General features: G+C 34.8%; 1 protein-coding gene across 1 annotated transcript in view; it reads left to right on the top strand.

The window, feature by feature from the left end:
- The first annotated feature begins 5538 nt into the window (after window positions 1–5538).
- The window catches only part of LOC119595610 (tectonin beta-propeller repeat-containing protein 2-like), a 15075-nt gene continuing 3200 nt past the window's right edge, over window positions 5539–17413 (top strand). Inside the window, 15 exon segments of the mRNA XM_037944719.1 lie at window positions 5539–5732; window positions 5734–5784; window positions 6056–6164; window positions 6293–6903; window positions 7099–7290; window positions 7350–7552; window positions 7816–7886; window positions 8773–8777; window positions 8947–9076; window positions 9574–10907; window positions 12913–13055; window positions 15804–15993; window positions 16197–16329; window positions 16464–16603; window positions 17109–17268. Of these exon segments, the coding sequence (XP_037800647.1) occupies window positions 5610–5732; window positions 5734–5784; window positions 6056–6164; window positions 6293–6903; window positions 7099–7290; window positions 7350–7552; window positions 7816–7886; window positions 8773–8777; window positions 8947–9076; window positions 9574–10907; window positions 12913–13055; window positions 15804–15993; window positions 16197–16329; window positions 16464–16603; window positions 17109–17268 (3595 nt within the window). The 5' untranslated portion in view covers window positions 5539–5609.

Here is a 17413-nt window from a genome sequence, read left to right as displayed (position 1 = left end):
GCCCGATATGTTGGCCCAATATGCAAAATTTCCCGACGCACCACAGAGACTGGTGGTGCACGGGGCATTGTGTGCAGCTCAAGGGACCATGGAGGCCGTATTGGGGTGGGGGCACGGTCAGCGGCAGCCCGGGGTATGTGGCCATCGGACGAGCATGCTTGGGCCTTTACTACCTGACGCAGGTAAGGCGGTGTCGACCTTTGGGGGAAGCGGTGAGGGTGCACGGGAAAATGTGCCTTGTTCCAGGGTGGCTGTGAGAGGTAGTTAGCTGAGCGACGACCTTTCCCCCAGGACAGAGGCTAGAAACCCGGTGTCGACGTCAAAAGTGATGCGGGAGTAGAGGGGGCCCCGTGGAGCCCCCCCAAAACCCGCAGTGGCTGATGGCGTACGGTTGGGGGGGGCCTTGTTGGGACAGGGGAGGGGTTTGTTACAGTGTTGGGAGCTAATCCCGATAAGGGCCCCGAAAGGGCCCGCTGGTGCAAAGCTGGGCACTTGTGGGGGAAGGGGTACAACATAGGGACAGAGTGTGGTTTCATAAACCCCCGTCGGAAGCGGGGCTCTCGCCGAAGTACAGAGCCCCCCGGGGGGGGGCCATAAACGGTGGAGAGCCCCCCTTTATTACCCATCGAATTTGCCGAGGGCGAAAACGACCATCTGTTGTCCACGTGGACCGGGCGGGCGTTACCATGGGCCAGGGAAATACTCCTGGGGCCAGGGAAAAAAAAAGTGACTTAGCCCAGTAGCGGCGTGGGGGACTGGCAGCGTGACGAGATAGGACGAGCATTTTGGGCGGGGGGGGCGAGAGCAGATGCAATGGGACCTGAGCCCGGCTTGGGACAGGAGATACCCCTTGGGGCCCTGAATCTACCGCCGCCCCCCAAATCCTCCGAGAGACCCCAGCGAGAGCGAAGAAAGCGCGCTGGGTGAAAGATTTTTTTGGGTTTTTGAGAAGATTTTTTTTAAATTTTAGTGTTGTTTTAGGGTTAGATGTCAGAGCAGAGGGTCGTCTGCTTTAAGGGGGGGGTAGTGCTACGCCTGGGTCTTTGTCTCTGTGCGAAAAATTGTTTACATGAAAGGGGCCTGGGGAAACATGTCGCAGCGGCTGGAGCGGAGGAGCGGAGGAACAAGCCCGGGGGACGGGGTTTTGGGGGCTGCTCCCGTGAAAACCTTTTGTGTGCCCCTTTTGACCGAAATGTTTTGTTGCCCCGTTTGGTGTATCTTTCGTGTGGGATGCGGTTTTCCCCCGTATTGGCCCAAGAAAAAGGGAGGGTAAAAACTTGTGTAAAAAAGGAAAGACTTCATTTTGGTTTACTTCGGCCCTGCCTCGCCCCTTGGCGTTTTCCCCCCTGGGGTTCTGGGACGCTTGGTGTTCGGGGCCTTTTTAGCGTTCGTGTTACCCCGGGATAAAAAGCCGGCCAGCCCGCCTTTGTTTTGGGGCAGAGAGAGAGGCGACCGGCTAACAAAAAAATAAAATTTTTTATTTTTAATTAAAAATAGTAATAGCGTAAAATTTTTAAATAAAACAAAAAAAAAAAAAAAAAAAAAAAAAAATAAAAAAAATTTTAAAAATTTTTATAAAAAAAATAATAAAAAATAAAAAAAAAAAAAATAATAATAATAACAAGAACAACAAAACATAAAAAAATAATGATAATTATAGGGTTAAAATATAAACAAATAATGATAATAATGAAAATTAATATGATAATAAATAAAACAATATAAAATAAAATATATAATAATAAATTAAAAAAATTAAAAATTAACCAATTTTTAAATAAATAAAAAAAAACCATAAAAAAACAAAATAATTATTTTTAATAAAAAAAATAGGATTTTATAATAAAGAAAAAAAGTTTGAAATATAATAATAGAAGTAAAAAAATTAATATATTTTAAATTAAAAAATAAATAAAAATTTCAATAAAAAAATTGTTTAAAAATACTGAAATGTAATATAAAATTAATATAATAATATAATTTAAAAAGATATATGAATATGTTTAAAAAAACAACATTATCAGATACCGTATAAGTAAATTAAGAAATAATAAAATGAAGTTTAAGAATAAAATAAAAAAAAAATTATTAAAAAAATATAATATTATTTTTTTATATAATGAATGATTAAATAAAATGAAAATTAAAATAAGAAGAATAAAAAAATAATATAGATAATAATATTAATAAAAAAAAAAAATAAAATTAAATATAATAAAAAAATAACAAAATAATTAATATAGTAAAAAAAATAAATGATAATTTTTAATTTAAACTTCAAAAATAATTTCCTTTGTTTTTTTGTTTAAATATTCTTTTTTTTTCTTACTATAAAAATACCCTTTTAAATTAAATAAGAAGAAAATAAAAGGGAAATGAAAATTTTAAAATAAATATTTTAAAATAAAAAAAAAAAAACGTAATTATAATAAAAAAAATAATAAAAAATAAATAAAGAGAGTAAATAAAATAATAAAATAAAAAAAATAAAAAATGGGAAAAAAAAAATGGAAAAAAAAAAAAATGTTTAAAAACAAAACAAATTAAAATGTTTCTTTTAAAAATTTAAAAGGGAAAAGAAATAATAAAAATTATAAAAAATACCAATTTTTTTACTTTGAAAAATTAACCCTTTTTTTTTTAAAAAGGGCCCGGGAAAAAAAAAGCCCCTTAAGAAAAAAAGGGGTTTTCCCCCTTTAAAGGTGGAAAATAAAAAAAAACGCCCATTTTAAAAGGGAAAGGGTGTTTTTTGTAAAAAAAGGACGGGGAATATTTTTTTTCCATTTTTGTCTTAATTTTTTTGGTAGAACCCCGGTTTCCCGGGAAAACCCCCAAATGAAAAATTTTTTTAAGGGAGGGGGAAATTTTTGGTTTCGGCCCTTCGGGTTTTTTTTGGGTTTTTGTTTTTTTTTTATTTGGTTTTTGGGGTTTTTGGGAAGGGAAAAATTTTGGGAGGTTTTGGGAACCTTTATTGCCCCAAAGGAAAAAAATTTAAAAAATTTTTTAATTTTCAGTTTTTTTTTGGGGGGGGTTGGAAAAAATTTAACTAAAAATTTTAAAAAAAGGGGGAAAAAACTGAATTTCCCATTAAAAAAACCCGCCGGTTTAAATTTGGAAAAATAAAAACGCTGGATATTTGGAATTTAAAAAAATTAACCAAAAAGTGGCCGGGAAAAAAAAATAATAAAATTAAAATATAAAAAAAAAAAAAAAAATTTTTGTGACAGGCAATTCGTTTTTAACCCAAAAAAATTTTTTCTTTTTTTTGCATTAAAAACTCGAAACCCCTTTAAAAAAATTTTTTAAAAATTTGGTGATTTTTTTAAAAAAGGGGACGGGGAAAAGGGAAGTTTTGGCTTGGGAAAAGGGATTTCCTAAGGGAATCAAAATAATTTTTTTTTCTTTTTAAGAATAAATTTTGTTTCTTGTTTTGAGTTTTTTTTTTTTGGGAATAAAAAGGAAAAACATGTTAATCCAAAAAATTTTCTGTTAAAAAAAAATTTTTTTTGGGGTTTTTAACTTATTTTAACGGGGGAAATTTTCGGGTTTTTTTTTTTATATTCCTTTTTCTGTTTAAATTTTTTTTTTTTCATTATAATTTTCATTGGAAAAAATTTTTAATGTTGATTTTTAATTTTGGGGTTAATTAAACCTTTTTTTTTTGGGTTTTCATTTTTTTTTAGTTGTTTAAATTTTTTTTTTGGACTTTTTTTTTTTTTTGGGGGAAAGGGGTTTGGGTGTCAAAAATCACTTGAATTTATTGAAAGGGTTTTTGGGGAAATGTACTGTGATTTTTTATAATCTCTACAGTATAACAATAACGACAGTGAGTGTAATAGTTACGATGAAATACTTTCTTGCAATGATTGCATTAATCTATATCTATTTATCTTAAAACCCCAACTTGCCGTGGCCTTCGTGCCTGTTGGTGCTACGGCAAAGCTAATAAAAAACTTACTTATATTAGGAAAAGGGAAAATTGGATTTTTTTCCCCAAATTTAACGTGAATTGCGAAGGGGAAAACTCTCCTTTCGGGTATACATGGTGAAGGTTTTTAGGCCTGTGCGCATGTGTGCATCTAGAACAGACGTATGAAAAGCATTAAATGGCACTAGTGTGTGAGATGATCTGTGAAAAGTAAAATCAAGCCCGAAACAGGTAAACTAACTACGTACGGCAAGATGAGCTTGTTAAAATCCGTGGTGATTTTATCATAAACGAGGAATCTAAATAATCTCTCTTATCCTTGAGTATAAGTGATGGAAGTTTGTTGGCCTTTGCTTGAGTACATGAATTATACATACATAGATGAAATATACATAGATTATAAATACATCGATAAAATATAATAGGATTTTAAAATAATATAAATAAAATAAAATTTTACGTGCAATTTAAAATATACAAAATTATCATACATAGAAAGAATACCTAATTTTTACCTAGAAATATTCACATTTTTTGAAAAAAAATTAACATAAAAATTTTTAAAAATTTTTTAAAAAAAATAAAAAAATTTCCATAATAAATATAAAAAAATTTTAAACAATAAAAAATATAAAAATAAATAAATTAAAATAAAAGAGAAAACCTATTCCAAATACTTTGAAAATTTTTTATAAAATTTATAGGCCCACAAGGATTTTTCCCTTTTCTAGGATTTAAGGTGAATCTGTAATAAATATCTTTGTTAGTTACTGCTAGCTAAATAAATATGCAATTCAAGGGCTTTTGTATAATTTATTAGAAATAGTAAGATTATATATGTGTGTGTGTTGTGGGGGTTTTTGTGTGTGGGTGTGTGTGTGTGTGGGGTGTGGGGGGTGTGTGTGTGTTTTGGTGTGTGTGTGTGTTGGTGGTGGTGTGTTTTCTATTTTAAACAGTTTTGTCCTTTGATATTTGAAACACCTTTTTGAGTGAAGGAAATATTTCTTTTGTATATTGAGTATAATTATTGTTGGAAGTATTAGGCCCTAGTTTTGTATAATATGTTTTACCTTCTCTAAAGTTATTAGTTTTTTTTTGCAACAAGCATCATCATCCTGCGATCATAAGTAATCTTCTGCCTTATCTTTGTTTAAGAAGAAGAAAAGAGTTTTTAATTGAGGATAACTTAGACCATATTTGGACATGTGTATAGACACGCTCACATCCACACCCACATCCACACCTATACCCTCATCCACATCCACATCCATACCCCATCCCACCCAAATTTTTTTAATTATACCACTCAACACCACCCATAAGGAACTACTCATTATCACAATAATGACCACTGTGTATAGTTTGTAGTCATAGTACTGAAGTCATGTAGACCATAGAAATTAGTTAACAGTGTTTGTCATTTGAATTTGCAATAACAAGACATAGAAAAAAAAATTCCCTTTTTTTTTGGGAAAAATTCCCTAAAAGCATGAAGACTATAACTGTTATCTTTATAGCTAAGCTCTAATTTTGTTTTTGTTTTTATTTTATTGCTTTGATTTGCATGTAGGGTAGAAAATACATTGATATAAATACTGAAGTATGGCATTCTTTCTGACACTAATACATTTTTCAGGGTGTCATTTTTAGTGCCTAGAGGAAGGAAAAAAAGGCCTTAACAATGGCTTCCGGGGGAGGTCCAGAGTGGAAGGAATGGATTCCCCTGACTCCACTCCTAGACCAACTCCCGCAGCAGTTCCAGCGGGGGTTGGCAACGTCAGACCTTCAGCTCACTTGCTTGGCCCTCCTTGCCACAGCATCTTGTGTTGGGGACTAATGTAGGCCTGGTGTATTTGGCCACCCCCTTCTCTTAAATTTAATTGGGGTCAAATGTGAGGTAAGAATAAGGTATTCATTGTCTGTGGAGTATATGCACAAGAGGCTTAGAGCTATGTAAAAGTGTTTGTTTGGTTTTGCTATCTTCTTTGTATGTCTTTTTTGCCGTCTGATTGTGAATGGTTCTTGTAATTGCTAGCTTCTTTCATTGTTGGTCCAGTTGTTGTTGTAGAAATGAGGTATAGACTCAAAAAATTTTATTTTTCAGAATCCATTATCACCAATATCAAGTGTAGTGGAGTTATTTGGGGGTACATGTTTGCAGCGGGAGCTCTTGATGGCACTATTACCATTTTCCAGTTACCAAGAGTGGCAAATGTACAGGGTATTAACCCATCAAGTAAGAAAATCCATTGTAATCCTAAGTTGATAATCTGAACATGACTTATTACAAATAGTTATACTAAAATTCTCCAGTAGTGTAGCAGTAGTCTCAGCTGATGTGAAGTTGATTATTTCCTCTTTTAGATGCTGGCATTCTTGGTTCAAAGGGAATATCTGCAGTACAGCCAACTGTGAAACGCTTTACCGTTGGAAGTATCCACAGTTCAAGAGTGACGAGCTTGACATGGAGCAGAAATGGCATGCGATTGTTTTCTGGTGATACGCATGGTGTTGTGTCGGTGATTGACATTAATTACCAAACAAATGAGTGTACTGCCAGGGAATTATTGAAAGAAAAAAGTAGTATCACTCAGTTGTCATACTCCTATCAGCAGTTAGCTGTATCCACCCTAGAGAGAGCCCTGATTTATAACGTAACACAAGGCAGTGTGCAGCAGGTAGGCTTGAAGCCCAGAAAACACCCAGGCTTGTTTGGATGTGTGTGGTCTCCTACAGTCTCAAGTGCAGACACTGTTCTTTATACCTCAAGACCTGGGTTACGCCTCTGGTCAGCCAATAGTCATGGCGAAGTCATGCATACACACATAATCAAGGAATTGCCTGATGCGGCTCAGATGCAGCTTTTAAACCCTAGCCTGGAAAAGCCTAGGAAGGCGAAAGATTTTCATTTGGCATATTGTTCACACTTGGAACATCTCACATTGTTACTTATAATCCAAACTGGTTGTTGTGTTTAGACACAAAAATTTAAAAAAAGATCAAGCTACAGTGGACAGTTCAGACACATAAGTGGAGTTACTGTGTCTGAAAAGGAAATATTTGTGCTAGAAGGGTCAAGAAATATCAGCTGTATCAGCATTGAGAAACCTAATATAGGTGAGAAAGGGAAACCATTAAATCAGAAAACTTCTCTTTTTCCTGATACCCAGAACCTTTTGGGTATTAAGTCAAAAATCATGACACAAGGTTCAGGTTTCCTTGACCAAATTGCTCGCATGAGCAGCAGCGTTGCTGCAAAAGTTCAGGAACATGCTACTCCGACTATTGTGACCGGCCAAAATGGCAAGTGGCCAGCATCACCAGATTATGATAGTCCTCAGCTAGATCCAGTTCAGCACAGGGTACTTCTCTAAAACCCGCGAACAATTTTCCCCTCCTCCTTGAACATCGGCCCCCGCAGGCAGGAGCTTTGGCCCCCCAGAGGTCTTCCTCTTCTGGAATGATACAGGAACCACAACAACACTCCTACTCCCCAAGTCTGATACCTCCCAGGATGGTTCAGTCGGTCAGCAGTTTCTTCCCATCTCTTATCTCTTCCCAGTCCTTGGTCAAGACTTTTGGCAAAACTCCTCACGATGATGTACCCGTGCCGGGGAAGTACTAGTAAATATAATTGTTTTATTGGTTAAAAATATAGTTAGTCTATGAGTAATGTCCAGCTCATTTATTACAGCAGGCCTGATGCAATATAAGCAAACAGTGTGTGTGAGCTGGATGACAGTGTGCATTCCCTTTTTATAGTGACTAATCTATTTTGAAATTCTACTGATTATTTTATTCAGGGGGAAGCAGCACTTTCTGTTTTTAAAATTTATAGCTTTAGTTGACATATTTTTAGAAGTGTAAATAATTTTCGTATAAAAAAGCAAAACAATTAAATCATATAAAACACTAGGTGTGACCTTCAAAAGTATGGTCGGCATGTTCAATACTACAGGTGAATCATTAATGATAGTTATACTTATCTAGAGGTATTAGAGTCTACAGAAAGTTTAATGATTTTGTATTCAAAAATGATATTTATGGAATACAAAATCAAGTGTGAATTATTTAAACCCATTACCACTGGGAATGGCATGTACATACAACCATGTCCACTGTAATTTCAGTTCTTAATTTTGTTTTTAAAGATGGTTTCCAAAAAACTTATCACCAAGGGGGCTATTACTGCCTTCCCATTCACCTTTTTATCCTTTTTTGATTTTAGAAATATTTTAAATTTTAGTGTTAGTCTGTAGATAGCTTTACAGTAATCATAATATCAGTAATGATAATAACAGTATCGATATTAACAGTATTAGTACTGTAGATAGCTTTACAGTAATCATAATATCAGTAATGATAATAACAGTATCGATATTAACAGTATTAGAAAAAAAAAATCCTGGAACTTCAAGAAAGGGGAAAAATCGGGTGAGGTCATGTAGGCTTACTAATTGACTCCTCATTAGCTGAGCACATGTGGAATCATTATGTAAAGGGGCTTTAGTTGATTGAGGGAAAAGTGTTATGTATAAACTAAATGGTTTTTTATTTAATTTACGAAAAAAGACATTAGATCAAGTTATGTAGTTTAGTTAGTCATCCCTATGCTTTTACATTATGTGGGAACAGTAGTCAGTTTTAAATATTTTTCATACTCCACATGTTTAGTGGAAGATAGCTTAGTACTATGTGTAGCAACTTTTATGTAAAACCATTACATAAAAGAGAGATACCATAATTTGACATAGTAAAGTATGACATACTCTATATTTATATATCAAAATGTACCTTAGCATAAAAGTTTATTTTAATATAACCATCTCCATTATGTTGACCAGCTTGGGCAATGATTATCAAAAGAATCGTATCCATTAGCCAATGCACCTAATGTCATGTATGTTTTTATAAATTCTAGAATGTATATTAAGAGAGGATGTGATGTAATATATTGACAGTCCATCTTTTATTTATTTTCTGTGTACAATAATCTTGTCCTTCCACCTATGTATCAGGGAGAGTGTGAAGTTCTTGGGGATCTGGAGGAGATTGTCACAAGCTATCAGATTGTTGCTCAAGAGGGAGCAGACGCTGAACCCTTAGTTATGAGAGACAAGTCAAAGAAAAAAAGCAAGAGAAGATATGGTAAGATATTGTGTTCATAGTTTCTTGTCTTAGACATGGGTGAACATAAGATTGGTGGATTTGGTAGTAATGTTATATTGTTATGGTATATAGTGTTTTCTCTGTATACCTATAAACATTTTGGACTATTCTTTGTGAACTTAAGATTCGTGAAATTGAATTTAGCAATGTAATTACTAGTTCTGTTATCCTTTTTGTCATTTAGAAAGGTTATTTTAGATGATGGTTATATGCAAGATAACTTCCTGTGTGTAATAATAATGAATTGTACTTACCCTGTTATTGCTGTGCAAATAGTCTTTATATTTTTTAGAGCAAAATCATGTAGAAATTCAATATTATTTAAAAAGAGAGGTATATTATATGCTTATATTATGCATGATGCATAAGTAATACTGTAGTATAGGTATTTAATTTTTTTAAAATTAGATTAATCTATATGGATGTCATCAGTCTCCCTCGTTGTTGCTTTTATTTCCTTTTCTTTTCTTTCATAGATGCAACACCATCACCAGATACCATGAGCATTAACAGCTACAGATCCACACAGTCAGATGTGAGTGATGCTACTAGCAGTGAACTTCCTTCCAGTCCTTCAACGGCTCTTTCTCACAGCTCTGTCTCTCCATCTCATCGAGCAACCCCACAGGATTTGTCAACTACACTCACTGAGTGCAGCAACTTACAAGCAGTGGAAGATAATGGGGAAGAAAGAGCAGAAGTTGATGGTGGCAGTAGGGAGTGTAGAGACGCTAAAGATCATGCTCAGACTTCAGAAGATGAGCAGGAACTTGGTGCAGAAGGAAGCAGTGACAAAGGAGAGAGTAACAGTCGTGATACTGAATTCGATTTAAAGAGTGTAGATAACAGAACATATGAAGACTTCAAATCTAACATAGAACAAAAGGAAAGTTTGTTAGCAGAGATTCTTAATCTTGGGTGCCTGAAGATGGACCATGAGAGTGCAAACAAAGGGGAAAAAAAACTGTTTGAGACTGAGAGTCGCCATGGGATTGATAGGGAGCTTAGCTTTGAAAGTGGAGGATGCTCAACCCCAAGCACCGTGAAGGAACAATCCCCAGTACCAGATGGACCAGTGTATGAAGATTTTTTTGCTCAGTTCTATTCAGAAAATAGTTTTAGTTCTTTTGAGAGTGGACCAGATTCATCTAGTCAGAAAGTACATGATTCCAATGTAGAAAACAATTTTGATGGAAATTCACTAGGCAGCAATGATGGAGGAGAAAGAATTGAGAGTAACACCAGTGAGGATCGGCTGAGTTGTTTGAGCTATGGCCCTCCTTCAGGGAGTAGTCATGTGTCTCTTCCTGGAAATAGGTTCCATACTGAAAGCCAAGAAAATGGTACAAATGAACCTAGAACTATGATAACAGTGACAGACTCATCAGAAGTGGCAGATATAAGTTGGTCATACTCAACAGTGGAATTTCAAGATAATCATGAGTATGAAAATGAGGAAATGACAGGTGGTTGGATAAAACAGAAAATTCCAAGCAGTGTGTTCAGTTTGAGTGTCTCTGAGAATACAATAACTTTCCTGGATGATTGTGGTTGTTTGTACTTTAAAAATGTTAGTAATGATTCGAGTAGTCAGGCTTGGAGAAAGGTAAAGTTGACTTCTAAAGTAACAGATATATCGCTCTCTCCAAATAATTCTGTTCTTTGGATACGTTCTGATGGCCATGCATATGCTGTTGGATCTCCAGCCCTAGAAGTGGTTTCACCTACCAAGATGTCATTAGCAGCTCGTAATGTGAAGCAGATGAGCATCGACGATGAATTGGCTTGGTACATACGAGAGGAAGGACAGGTGAGTGGAGACAGCAAACATAAGATGTGTGATGTGTTTAGCGTGATAGTTATTAGTCTATATTATCCAAAAAAGGTCAATTTTGCCATTAAATTATGTATGGTTTGAATGAAATTGCTTAAATCAGCATCATACTTTTGGCTGTTAATTGTAGCTTTCTGATGATGTCCAGTCTTTGCAGTGAAAGGATGACCTTTACAAATGGCCCTTTTTTTTTTTCCTTAATGGAGTTGAAGATGCTTTTCCATTAGCTATATCTATCTCTGGAATTATATGCAGGTCAGGGATTGTCACCTTTTTGGCCAGACCTAGGCCAACACTCTAGGGAAATAAGGAAGCCACAGATTTCTCTTTTATTGGGAGAAGATAGGAGGGCATTGAAGATTTATAGTGTATGATCTTAGATAGCTATTGAATATTTTTAAGAAGATAGATATTTATATTGAATGTTTGTATTATTATGATAATTTTTTTTATTTTTGTAAATATTCTCTTGCAAAACCAGTAGGCCAAAAAGAAAGATATAAGAAGGAAATATGGAGAAGGCTATTTCACTTCATGCTACTCATTTTTTTGAAGCTAGTATGAACACACTTCACTCATGGAAATTTAGGCTGACTCATGATTAGTGGAACCTTGGCTTTGAAGACGATTTGGTCTGATTGACTGTAGTTAAATTTCAGTGATTTACTAATTTTATGAAGCCTGTTTATTAGTCCACCATTTATGTTTTACATGAATGTGGCTTGTACATTTTGCAGGTAAATAGATATGAATAATGAATGTGTCTCAAAATAGAAAAAGAGAATGTATTTTCTCAGATTTTAGGTCTTTGTTACTTTGTGGTATTTATTTCGTCATAGTTTTCAAATTCAAGGGTCCATGTTTGCCAGAACTAAATATGTACATCGTAACTGCTTTGCACCTGAATTTCTCCATACTACTTCTGTTGCCTCCTTGAGATACTATCACCAGTTCATTTCTTTTTCGGTTTGTGCAAAGTGCATCTAAATGAGGATAAAAGATAATTGACTTATTCAATAAGACTTATATCATTGAAGAATGTCTCACAAATTATATCTGACATCAGACAGTATGGTTCTGTGTCAAAGTATGATGCATACAAAAAGATTCATTATACACTGCTTCACTGGTATAGTCACAGTATTAAAACATTAGATAGGATTAGTGGTTGCATCATTCATAGTAAAATGCATTGTGTGGCATCTTTATACAGGATCAAGACTGTCCAGATATGCATTTTGAACACAAAGATACAATGCAAACACTCACATCAGATTCCCCTAACACTAACATGATTTTATTTACATGTATGAAAATAGAGGGTACTCATCTAACTGTAAAAACATTACATAGCTATATTATCAATTAATTTATCGTTAACCCTACTCCTTTCCTTTGTGGTTTTTCTTCTTCTTAATTGTTTTCCTGTATAAGTTTTGAGACTGAGAATATTATTTATTGTTTATTATTTCTGAACCACAGTATGAATCAGTGATCCTCAGATCTCCTAAGGATTAGTTTTTGTTCTGTTATATGTATTTTTTATATGTGCTTATGTGTGGTATTGTAACTCCTGCCTTGCATAATATGTTAACTAGTTTACACTGGTGCTAAATACATTTAGCCTAACTAAACTAATAGTAATCATTGAATGCTGAATATTCTGATCTACATGAAATTCTCTGTTTGTTGGCATTGTTTGGCTGAAGTTATACTGTCCAAAAGAGATTAAAAGAATACTGTTCATATCCCAGTTTAATAATTGTTATTTTTGTTAAGAAATATGCTGTAATATTAAATTTTTCTGTAAATTTGAGGAAACTAATAATTATGTATGTGATATTTTCATTTATAGAGAACATCCAAGGTACTAAAAATAGGGTTTTTGCAATATGAAAAAGTATTGTGCAGCCTTTATTAATGCGCAAAGATAGGTGCATGTGAAATCTAGTTGTCATTTTCTAACAATTTTGTTTGACAGGTTTGTGTGCAGCTGGGACTGAGCAGCCGAAGTCCATGTGGTGTCGAATACACCATATCATGTAAGGAGTTCCAGCTGGTCAAAGTTGTTTGTCATGCAAGAGTGGTGTGGGGGCTGACTGAGAGAGGACAGGTGGCCTTCAGGTGTGTTATGAATGTTTTTTCTGTGTATTTGTTTGATTTATTAGTTAGTTAAGGATGAAGAGATGATGTTTTTGTGATATATTTGTTGATAGAAGAATTGGAAGATGGAATTTCTATTTGACAATGTTTTGTTAGGCGTTCTTCAGCTTGGGAATTATACATTTAGTTGTTCAGATTAGCATGGTCTTTTTATGAGTTACAGTAGATATGCTCATTGTGTTTTTTTGTCTCTTATCATCATGTCACATTTGAATAGATATACTGAATTTATTACATTTATTTTATAAGACTATAATTAATTTGTACACATTCATGCAAAAAATAATGAAAAACTATTGTTATTTTTATTTTTTTTGTTTGTACTTTTGTATAATTTTACTTTTTTTATGATGCTCATGGAGGTTGAGTTTCAAATATTGGTCTGCATATTTATTCTGCTTGTACATTTTTTTCCTTATTTTATTATGAAGTGCTCAGTGGTGGATACTAGGCCTAAACTTTTTTCTTTTACCCTTTTTATTTTCTAGATAATCTTTCAGTGAGCCACCCTTATTTCTCCTCCTCCCCCTTTGGTTAATTATACCAGAGATCACAACTTCAAGCTTGGTTTAGAGATGTGGGTTAAAGGTTGTTTTCAGTTAAGTACAATTGTTTAGTCCTTTTCTTTAGTACTAGCTGCTCAGAGGAGACTGTTCTGCTGGTGAAGTATTCTTTTTAAGTCTTCATTGTTCTTGGTTACTTTTCGAATGATGTAAGTTCTAGCAGGAACCACATTAGTGTCTTCGTGGCTCCTGCAAGGACCATCTTGAGGGACTGCAAGAATTGAAAAGAGATTTATAGATTAAGTTCATGCAAAATATGAATGGATAGTATTGCATGCCTCTAGTAACCATGCATGTTATTGTTATTACCCCATTGGTGCTGGGCATCCTGACCCTTCCCATAATCATGCTTATTTTCAGATTTTGGATGGAAAAAAGTAATGAAATTAATCATATAAAAGTCGGTGAATTACTCATGAATATAATGTATCAAAAATGTATACTTACCATCTGCTGCTCTTGTACAGGTTGCAGTATAGTGAGTATTATCTAGAATTGTGATTGAAACCATTGTGGAAATACATTGGAGTAGTAGGCATCACAAAGGACATAATAGATGATAGTAAGATATATATTTTTTCTTTTTTATTCAGGAAAACTAACATTTTCTAGTAATTATCAACTTTTTAGTTTTGATGCAGATCAATGACCAACTTTAATGGTTATTATGTATGGAGAATTCCTAATTCATAAAGGATGGGTGACTTTCCAATTTTACAAGCATGGGATGGATATATTTTGAAAAAACTTGTTATGAAATTAATGTGAATGTGGATGAAAGTAGCTGATTTTTTTTTTTTTTTACACTGAACAGTGGTGAGTGATGATTGAGGGAAACAGCTGCTCCTAGTAGCTGGCAGTTGAGAGCAGAGAGGCAGAGAATTTAGTTGTTTTTATTTATTCATAACAGCAGAGTTTATTTGTTATCATAATCATGATTATCACTTTCATCAACATCATCATCATCTTTAGTTTTTTTTTTATCATTCAGAATGAGTGTAACTGATAACTTTCCATGGGGTGGTCATTGGCTGATTTGGCTGCTAGGCCTATAGAGTACAGGCATACTGATTGCTTCTGAAGGGATGGGGAGACTATAGGGGGATGCGCTTCTGCCATATCTTCCATTTTTTTCATGTTACTGGCCCCTTAATTAGGAATGCTTTCTAAAATGTCACCCTGCTTTTCTGAAACATAGGGTTTTTCATAAATAGATGTTAACCCCTTCGATCCGGATGATGTGACTATTGTGTCATTAAAAAAATTTGCTTGAGGGACAGATGATGTGAACATGCCATCATGAGAAAATTTAGCTGTGGGGGCCAGGTGGCATGAACTTGCCATTGTGAGTGATTTAGCAGAAGACCGGAATGGTGGGAAAAACATGCTACAAGTGTACAAACCTTTTGTAAATTAGAAAGGGGCTTTTGCACTATTTCCATTGATAAATTAGTATGGAATCTAGTGTCTGTGAGGCATGACTGGAACAGTGCTGGCACCAAGGAGGATGACATTTTCATACTCAGAATCCTATTCCTGGCTGCTGTGATTAACAGCTCACAACTGTTTGTGTACGCCCAGCCTACAAGCCATGCACCCGACAGGATGGCTGCTCACGTAAGCCTAATGCCCATATTTTGGGCCATTTGATTGCTGAGAAGCACCAGGATCTTAATGGTTAAAACACAGATGCAGACATTGAACACAGATGCAGATATTGTAAAAATGTGATTATGGTAGAGACTGCCCATGATTTTGTTCTTGTTAAAGTGATTATTTGGAAATAGAAGAGCAGATTCAAAAAATCTTTTGAAGTGATTTTATTAGTGAATACTAATGAACTTCTGTGTGGGTTTATATTTTTACAAGTATCTCTGAGAGCTGCTTCAAGGAATATTCAAAGGAGTGTGCCAGATAAACAGATTTTTTTTTTCTGTCTGTGTCAGTAATTAATAATGATTCTCACTGGCATGTGATATCCTTCATGAGAAGAGAAGGAATGATCATGGGGAAGTAAATTTATAAATATCACATTGCCTGGTTGGTTAAAATCATACTTTTCTCCATTATTTCTAAAAGGCTGCTGAGCACGAAACATTCCTGCTGAAATCTTCTCAACTATTAATAGTATATCATAATTTTACAGAATAGGAGTGAGTACCCAGTCCCCAATGGGACATGAATGGGGCCTGATGAAGAGCCAAGGACTGAAGGTCAAGGATCTTGCACTGGGACCTGGCAATTGGGGCTGGATTGTAGACACGCATGGCAAGGTCTATTTCCGGGCTGGTGTCTGTGCTGAAAATCCTCAGGGAAGGGATGCAAAGTGGTGGCAGGTAAGGCAGAAAGGCAGCTAGCTCCAGTATTTTAATTCTTGCAGTTCTGTACTGCTATTGACAAAGAAAGTGAGAAAGATAGCAGGAAAAAACTAAATAACAAAGAAAATTGTCTAGAGTGTTGATATCTTTCTTTTCCCTTTAACACATGTCTTAGGTTATGTGAAGACTATTTTGACTATCTAAAGTTTGGACTTTGGCAGGTTGCTACAAGTGACTACATGATGGAACAAACCAGTGAACTAGGATCTGCTATGATAAGTTTGTCTTCAAAAGGAATCTATTTAGCAGAGAGAGGGAAGAACTATGTATACAACCATAGTACAGATGTGAGAGGTAAATAGCAATTTAGATAATACAGATATTATTATATTATTAGCTTTGATGTAACATATTTGCTGTGATAAAAGGAGAAAAGAAAGTGAATATCCCATACATTTTTTATAATATCTAATTTCTGTGCATTGCAGGTCATGTTTGGAATGTATTTAGTAAAGAAGTTTGGTCAACTGTATGTGCAGAAGGTGTTTACATGGATCAGGGTGCTATCTGCTGCCTGTCCCCAAAGGGGCAGCTCTTCATTGTCAACCCCAACACTTCTAATTACGTGGTATATTTTGGGTTTATTTGCTTCTACTGTGTTTATCCCTAATGGTGATAGTGATTCATTTGTTTTACTGAAACCCAGTGGAATATTGTTGGTAGAATATTTGTAGGTGGAAATAGCAGATGATCTGCCCTGATTATGAGCTATGGGTTGAATTTTTTGCCCAGCATACTTTGTCAGAGATTAGAGTACGTTCAAGTTTTCAGTAAGATTCACTTTCCTAAATGAAAGGTCATTTATACTGGACACCATCCTACATTTTTTCTTTTTAGTGAGAATATATGTACTTGAAGTATTTCACAACTTTGCTCAAAGTCTTTAGTTTCAGTCCTCTGATATAAGTATGGATGTATAAAAATAGTTGCATAAAAATAGACAATTGAGTTGAGAATCACATGCAATGGATTTTTTTCAGGTTTATTATATTCCTTGGGTAATCATGTCTGCATGTTATGTTATAAAATATTCATGGTTATGGCTCATTAAAACCATTGATGATCATCTTCAGCCTCTAGATGTGGCAGACACTGAATGTGTAGTCAGTGTAGCACAGCGACCAGAAGCTATATGGGTCCTGACTGCCGCTGGGGATATTTTCATCAGAGTTGGACTTTCTGCAAATTCTCTTCATGGCTCACACTGGGAACAGCTGGATTTGCATCAGATTGGTATGGAAGAAATATATATATATATATATATATATACATATATATACATATATATACATATATATACATATATATACATATATATACATGTATATACATGTATATATGTATATATGTATATATGTATATATGTATATATGTATAT

Source organism: Penaeus monodon, chromosome 36 (assembly GCF_015228065.2).
Source record: "Penaeus monodon isolate SGIC_2016 chromosome 36, NSTDA_Pmon_1, whole genome shotgun sequence".
Taxonomy (NCBI): domain Eukaryota; kingdom Metazoa; phylum Arthropoda; class Malacostraca; order Decapoda; family Penaeidae; genus Penaeus; species Penaeus monodon.
This window is presented reverse-complemented; position numbering and strand designations above follow the sequence as displayed.